Source organism: Etheostoma cragini, chromosome 5, assembly GCF_013103735.1.
Source record: "Etheostoma cragini isolate CJK2018 chromosome 5, CSU_Ecrag_1.0, whole genome shotgun sequence".
Taxonomy (NCBI): Eukaryota; Metazoa; Chordata; class Actinopteri; order Perciformes; family Percidae; genus Etheostoma; species Etheostoma cragini.
This window is the reverse complement of record NC_048411.1, coordinates 7,100,214-7,108,207: the sequence shown is the minus strand read 5'-3', so window position 1 is coordinate 7,108,207 and position 7,994 is coordinate 7,100,214. Positions and strand designations below refer to the sequence as shown.

At 40.2% G+C, this 7,994-nt stretch overlaps 1 protein-coding gene across 2 annotated transcripts in view; it reads right to left on the bottom strand.

The window, feature by feature from the left end:
* tm2d2 (TM2 domain containing 2) overlaps window positions 1-5,868 on the bottom strand; it is a 24,176-nt gene extending 18,308 nt beyond the window's left edge. For both annotated transcript variants that reach the window (XM_034871938.1, XM_034871937.1), the window contains exons 1-3: window positions 5,487-5,868; window positions 2,411-2,498; window positions 2,216-2,331 (exon numbers count right to left, since the gene is read on the bottom strand). In XM_034871938.1, the coding sequence (XP_034727829.1) occupies window positions 2,216-2,331; window positions 2,411-2,498; window positions 5,487-5,716 (434 nt within the window). In that variant the 5' untranslated portion in view covers window positions 5,717-5,868. The remainder of the gene's footprint in view (window positions 1-2,215; window positions 2,332-2,410; window positions 2,499-5,486) is intronic.
* Window positions 5,869-7,994: the final 2,126 nt, after the last annotated feature.

Genomic DNA, 7,994 nt, shown 5'->3' with positions numbered 1-7,994 from the left:
AACAGTTTAAATGTTTATTACCAACAATCAATAAGTGCAAATTCGTTGGAAAATTAAACTTGCAAGATGGGCTTTAAGAGTAAACTTAAAACTCTCCTCTTTTATAAAACTTATAGTTAGGGAGTGAAGAGTTGCAGCTTCCGCCTATACCGGCGGAGGAGGGTGTATAGCCGCAGACATGACACCCGTTCTCTTCTCTGCTTCTCTTCACAGTTGTGAGATAAATTTACCATATAATCATTAATAAAATAAAACTATTATTATTATTATTATTATTATTATACAATGGACCGACCAGCTTCCTCTTTTTACTCTGTCTCTCTTATTTATGCTGTATTAGTTTTAGACTGCCGGGGGACTACCCTTGACACACTGAGCTCCTTCAACTTTCCATTTGTGTGCATCCATGTCCCCGAAATGCTTGTTAATAACCTAGCTCTGGGGAGTTACTCCCCAGAGGCCTTATGTTTTTTGTTTTCCAGCATGTTTCCTTGGTTTAGGGAGGCTCCAAAATCATAGTTGCAGCTGTTGCCGTGGTCCTGCAATCCCCTGCTACGCTCTGTGGTGCACTCCTACACTCCGCTGGGCCCTGTAATCCGCACAGTGCCCTGCTATGTCATGAACTACTCCATTTTTTTTAGTCACTGTTCCACGATCTTTTATTATAACTGTTATGCCACTATTCATTTCAACCCCAACCGGTCGTCAGACACCAACTACCAAGAGACTGGGTCTGTCCAAGGTCTTTTCCTAAAACAGTTTTTCCTTGCCACTGTCGCACTGTTGCTTGCCCTTGAGGGAACTACTAACTGTTGGGTCCTTGTAAATTATGTGGTGTACTGTGGTCTAGACCTACTCTATCTGTAAAGTGTCTCGAGTTAACTTGTAATAAATTGATCCTATAAAAAAATTGAATTGAGAATTGAACTGTTGTAGAGAAACATTGTGCTAAATTAGCACACTGACATCATGTTAGTAATTACTCGAGATGAGCAAAATACTCGGCTAAAACGAGTATCAGGTACGGATAAAGATTTTTTGCCGAATACAAGTATTATACGAGTAACACCAGTCAATATCTGTGCTCGGATTGAATACAAATCCTCATTGGGTAGCGGACCGTGTCTGTGTTCTGTGATTGGCTACTCACATCGCCCTACACACATACACCGACTGCGTTTGTGTGTCAGTCGCAGGAGTAACTGAGCAAGCGAAAAATCTTTACAGGGGACTTTGATGTTAAAATGTACACAGGTTGGCAGGGCAGTCTGAAATGTTCTGCACGTTCTTTTGCTGTACGCTTTGTTATTAAATGTGAGATGTTTGAGTCACACACGTCTTGTCTTCTTATCAGAAACAAGGAAATTAATATGGCGACGTACATGTGTTTAATCAACCCATTATCACTCTCGCTTGGTCAGTGGTTCTCCGTGTCACATACTGATTCCAAGTCTGGCACGTGGAACTGCTATGATTGGTTGAAGTTGCGAGAAACTCTGGTTATTGGTCAAATTTGTTGTAAAGTTGGGGTGACTGGTCAAAATTCAGAGTACCACTAAATTCACGGTGGTTGGTTGACATTGTTGTGATCGTGACATTGCAAATTCCTGGAGGGACTGACTATTGCATTGTGCAAATAAGATACAACAGTAATAGCAGTTACCGTCTTTAAGTCACTCCTACATTTTTTCTGTGCTTGAAAATGTATTGAATGCAGGAAATTGAGTATATGGCGCTTACAATTTCCTAGGGGACAACCCCCAGACCCACTGCTTGATAAGAGTCCCGCCAAAGGCCCATTCTGAGCTAGAAATGAACCCTGTAAAGCAGATTAAGTATGTAATTAATAACTAGTACTCAAGTTTTGGTTACTGAATGAAGCCAGGGCATACTCCCGTGTTTGTCTGATGGGAGGGGCTGGACAGAGGGGAGAGAGAGAGAGAGCAGCAGGATGAGGTCTCCCTCTACTTTAAATGTTGGCTTGGTTTTTTGGCATTGTGCCTCCTGAAAATTTAACTGATAAAGCCAGAGAACATTCTCATTGACATTTTACCTGAATATTAAACTGAACCATTAGCTGATTCAAGGGACATTTTTCAAAACTAAGCCTGCATTTTAAGAAATCCAATAATTAACACATTCAATTAATAATTTTTGCATGTAATTTTGACATGTAGATGGCACAACTGCAACCATTCAGCAGGGTTTTCCTTACTTGATGCAGGGTATGTTTCCTCTGAGGAATTCTCTTGGTCCGGCACACTCTATGTCATCGAGTGCAGCGCAGATAACTGGGGTGTGGTTCACCTCTTTTTGAGTCTGGCCACCCCACTAAAGACAGAAACAGTACAATTAGTAAGTGCTGGGTGATTAACAATATATTATGTTCCTAAAAAAACAAAACACTTACTCCGACACAACCATGGCCCATTTCCAGAAAGGCACTATGGTTGCCTGCATGATCTACAGGATCTTGACAGTAGATGAATTCCTCTGGTCTTCATCATATGTATAATAAAAGACAAAGAGGGAGGGATGTAAGCTAGTGCTCCTCTGCTGTGAAAATGACCGATAACCTCAACAGGAAACTATAGATTCCATGAATTCCTTAAAGTTTCTATATGTAACTTTAAGTTTCTGAAACAGTCTAATTTTCCATCTGATTTTCACAAAAGACCGCTTTATTATTTATTAAAGGCTTTGTCCAGGTCCAATTTTTCCCATAAAGTCACAAAATAGACTCGTTCAAGATATGCGCGTCGCCTAAAGTTGACAAGAGAAGGTGGCACTTCAAGTAGAGAATACACACCAAACTTAATAGTACCTAACAGTTTTGCAATCCTCTAAATTATTCAACAGATATTTGGGGAGTGTACTTCAAAGCAAGATGTATAGGTTAGAGAGTTACGCTTTTGCCTAAAACCTGAGTTTTCTATGTCAGGAAAGTTTCTCTTTTCTTACCTGGCCATGGTAACTTGTGCTGTGCACAACTAACCTGCTTCGAGGAGGTTATGGTCAGATTTATGGATAGAAAGCCAGTCATTTTGTGACAGGACTGTCATACAACACGCACGGGCTGCCAACCCACCTACACCGAGTGCTCACAGATAGTGTTGAGACAGTAAACAAAGTGGGGCAAGAGCGGAGGACCAATTTAAGGCTAAATGCTCTGACACACCAACCCGACAGCCGCCCGTTGGTAGAAAAGGAATTTAGACTGATCAGTCGGATCCCGTCCCTTAAAAAAAGTGCCTTGGAACCCACTGAAGCGACGCAGACTTGAGCGTAACATAATATGCATGTGCGCGAGACGTAATACGTCACCATGAGAACAGGCGTCACTAATCTGTATTGTCACCCAAAAAATGAAAACCAGAAATACGGAACATCTCTCTAGACTTAGTACACACAGAGCATGCTGTCGTTAGTCATTGCTTTTATTAGAGACTGTTTATATTAGTTAAGGACCCTTGTTGTCATTACTCGCTAAACGGAAGAAAATACAAAAACCAGTAATAAGAAGATACTGTACTTGCTAGCTTGTAGCTAACCTAGCAATAGGTTGTCAATTGAATGCCGTTTTGAGCTAACGTTAGCAATCAAATAAACATAGATAGCTAAAACGTTTTTGAAATGATTGCGCTTAGCTAGAGTTGGTGCTAGGTTGGTACCTGCGGTTGTTTGATTGCTAACGTTAGCTCAAAATGCCATTCCGCTGACAGCTTTTGTTGTGTTTGATAATAACTTGTAGCCAGCAGTGAATGAAGTTCTTTAAGTGGGTCAATTTTTAGAACATTGACATTACAGAAGTCTCTTGTTAGCATCTTGTATGCTACTTCTCCCAAAGTGACGCATGCGCAACTTACAGCTTCACTCGTTGCAAATTGATGCATGCGTGACTCAAATCTGCACTCTCCTCACATTGGGCAGTGACAACAAGTGACACCTCACATACATGTGAGGAGAGTGCAGATCTGAGTCACACATGCTCCGCTGTAAACAGTTTACAACATAATGCGTCATACCTGACGAGAGTCGGGTCAGACTGGCTCAGACTGAGTACGGATGTAAGTTGTGCATGCTCAGATTTTCGGTATATGACATAACTGTCATGAAATAAACTTGTCATTACAAACAACAAATTAAAAAAAAAAAACTGAATCAAACCATTAAATTATAAATGTTTGTGAATAATTGTTCAAAGTTACTTGTGGTTCCTAGAGTCTCTAAAAGTAGAATGGGAGCCAGAGCGTTCAGCTATCAGGCTCCTCTCCTGTGGACCCAGGTTCCAGTTTGGGTTCAGGAGGCAGACACCGTCTTCACATTTAAGAGTAGGCTTAAGACTTTCCTCCTGTATAAAAGCTTATAGTTAGGGCCGGCTCAGGAAAGTCCTGAACCATCCATTAGTTACGCCGCTATAGGCCTAGACTGCTGGGGGACTTCCCATGATGCACTGAGCGCCTCTAGAATTGAATTGAAAATAGGGAGTGAGGAGCTGCAGCGTCCGCCTCACCCGGCCCACCTGCTTCTGGTCATAGTTGTCAGATTTATATATCATATAATCAATAATATATTAGAACTAGAGGGAGGCAGGGCGATTCAGCCCGATCCGGTTGGGGAAAGTTCTAGCCTGACCAGGCTCCTCTCTTTACCCTGTCTCTCTTAGTTATGCTGTAATAGTTTTAGACAGCTGGGGGACTTGCTTCTAAACACTGAGCTCCTCTCTCCTCTATCTTTCTATCTTCCCATTTTGTCTGCATCCATGTCCCAGAAATGCTTGTAACTAAACTAGCTCTGGGGAGTTATTCCCCGGAGTCCTTATGTTTATTTTTCCCCAGCTTGTTTCCTCGGATCAGAGAGGCTCCAAAATCCTGGTTGCAACTGTCGCCATGGTCCCACTACACGTTCCGTTCTGCGATGCCATGTTACATCCTGCCACGATCTGCAGTGCCCAGCTACGTCCTGCTGTGCCTTGTAATGCCGCACAGTGCTAGACCTGCTCTATCTGTAAAGTGTCTGAGATAACTCTTGTTATGAATTGATACTATAAATAAAATTGAATTAAAACAATAACAGAATATGGGAATCATTTCAAAAACGTTTTAGCTATCTATGATTGTTTGATTGCTAACGTTAGCTCATAACGCCATTCCAGCTACAATTCAATTTATAGTATCAATTCATAACAAGAGTTATCTCGAGACTCTAGAGACTCTCGGGATTCTATTAACTAAAGGAAAACGCTCGCATCTCTTTAACATTGGAGAAGTTGAAAGACAAGATTTTAATAACGTTGTACGTTAATGTTATATTCTGCTTTTGAGTACTGGGTTATTGGTTCACGCGAGCATTGATGTAACTTTACAAATGTGCATGATCTGCCAGATTTCAAAAAGCATTTTGCTTAATTAACGTTAGCATTAACGTTGGCTAGCTTAGCTCAACAATAACATTTTGGCGTTACTGTAGCGTTTCGTGTTACTTACAAATAGCTGCAGAGGACTACTGGTGACGGGGGGTTGTACTCAAATGGCTCTGTATAATTTGTACTTTCCACCGTCTGTTCGCTGAACTTAGCTCCCTGACCAGCAGAAACAGCAGGAGAAACCGTTGTCGATGAGTTTTGGGAGTGAATTCCTTTTAGACATTGTAATAGAATCACCGTCAGTAGCATTAGGAACTGTCCGCACAACAGAATATAGCTTACTGAGATCATTGTCACTCTTAAAATACTACATTAATTCTAATAAAATAGCCATTTATGGTTGACGGCCACATTTAGTCAGCTAAGGTTAACAAAGAAGGTTTGTTTGGTCCGCGCGTGTACGATGCGATCAAAACCCTTCTTCTTCTTCTTCTTCTTCTTCTTCTTCTTCTTCTTCTTCTTCTTCTTCTTCTTCTTCTTCTGTTTTCCGGCAGCATAGACGCAACTATGGCATATGCTGCCCTCCTCTGTTTTCGAATCGCTATTTCCAATTTATTTAATGGCTGTCTTTTTACATACTCCAACATTTCGCAGGTACTCCATCAGTTTTTTCAATTTCTTCCAACCGTCCAAATTTAAGAGTGTTAATTAAAAACAGTTTCTCCAGTTGCTCCCATTTCCCTGAAGAGTTTCTTCCTTTGTTGAGAGTACTTCCTGCACTGCACCAATAGTGCTTCACTGTTTCGTTGTCTCCACATTCACACTTTCCATCAGGATGTTTACCAATCAGAGCCAGCCCACTCCTCAACCCACAATTCCCAAACCTCAGTCTGGATAAGACTTCTGCATCTCTTTTCTGACATCTATAATTGTATGTCTTTCGCTACCATTTTTGTACTGAATAATAAGTTCTCCCCTTACACCCCACTACACACTCTAAGGGCTTTTGCTTGGAATATATCAAGCTGACTAATCACTGAAGCGGCTAAGGGCAGCCATAATCAATAATTGATCTTTTCATTGCTCTGCATGTCACCATCATAGTTTCACTCTTAGCCCCCCAATCAGACCCAGTCACACACCTTAGGAATTAATCATTTCCCACAATTAAGGGAAACCATCTTAATATGTTTTTTACATGTCATTCTTTCATTTAACCACATCCCTGAAACTGTAAAGGTCTTTACTTTTTCCAATAGTTGTATTATACATTTGTAAAAGCTGTGTTGGCATTTTTTTCATACGTCCAAATACCATGTATTTTGTTTTGTCTGTTGATATATTTTGAAGCCCCAATCATCAGTCCATTGAGAAACCCTCTCCAAAGCAGTTTAAATTTGTTTGAACTCAGATTCCGTCCAACAACTCAGCTACGTTAAAAAAAAAAAAATCAGATACCTCCTGCCTTGTTCACCACCTCCACATTCCAGTATGTTTCCCGATCCAGTTCCCCTCAATCCAGCTCACTCATTCCCTCAATCATTATCCTTCTCTCGAACATACAGTATATTTCCTATTCAGTCAACACATGTTGCACAGTTTCTGTTTTTTGACATCTATTACAAAACCCTGTTTCCCCATGATGAAAAGCGTACTATTTAAATAAGTATGCCCAATTCTCAGTCTGGTGATGAATGTGTTCTCTTTTCTATTTCCTCCTCCTCTCCTCATATTACCAACATTACATTACAAACATTATGTTTTTTTTGTTGTTCCCAGTGCTGTTGCCAGTTTTATTTTGTCTCTTTCCACACAATGCTATTTTCTTTTGTTTTTGATAATTTAACAGTTGTGTCTGTTTCTCCTCCTCACCACATGCTAGGCTAGCTTGTCAACCCTCTCATTACCCCAAATGCCTATGTGAGCAGGAACCTACATATTTACAATATTAATACCTTGTCTTCTCATTGCTGCATGGTGCCGTCATTATTTTTGTAAAGAAAATCCTGTCAACTAGATGGTCCTGATCTTAGACTGTACAGGGCAGTTAGAGAATCACTACAGACTAGGGCCTTCTTATATTCTCCCACCCATTCCAAACCTGCCTTCTTCTTCTTCTTCTGATTTTTGGAGGTTGGCAACAAAGTTAAGGTTGTTACCTACCGGACTGGATTTACTTTTTTTTTTAATTCTTTAAATTTAAATCTTTTTAAATCGAAAAGAATAACAAAAACAAACAAAACTTACCAAACTAAATTGGGATTGACTAAACTAAATTCTCTTCTAAGTTTCCTTCAAATATTCAATAATGTGGGTATTCCACCCATGTTGCATCTCAGTAAATTTTCCAACTGTAAAACTAATCTTGACTTCTTTTAATGTTAAAATCAGTTTCTTTCTTTCTTTTTTTATAGGCCCCACATTCCAACTGCACATTCTGTACAGAGTCCTGCTGTACACGTTGTACATACTAGTTGTGTGTTTACCTATTCTTTGAAGTGTTTTATTTAGTCCAATGTATTGGACTAAATCCTATCCTTGTTCTATCCTTGATGAGTAAAAATTACCTCTTCCCTTCTACGTATTTCTGCACAGCCTTCTTCCTAACCCAATAAGTCTTTGAATGTTA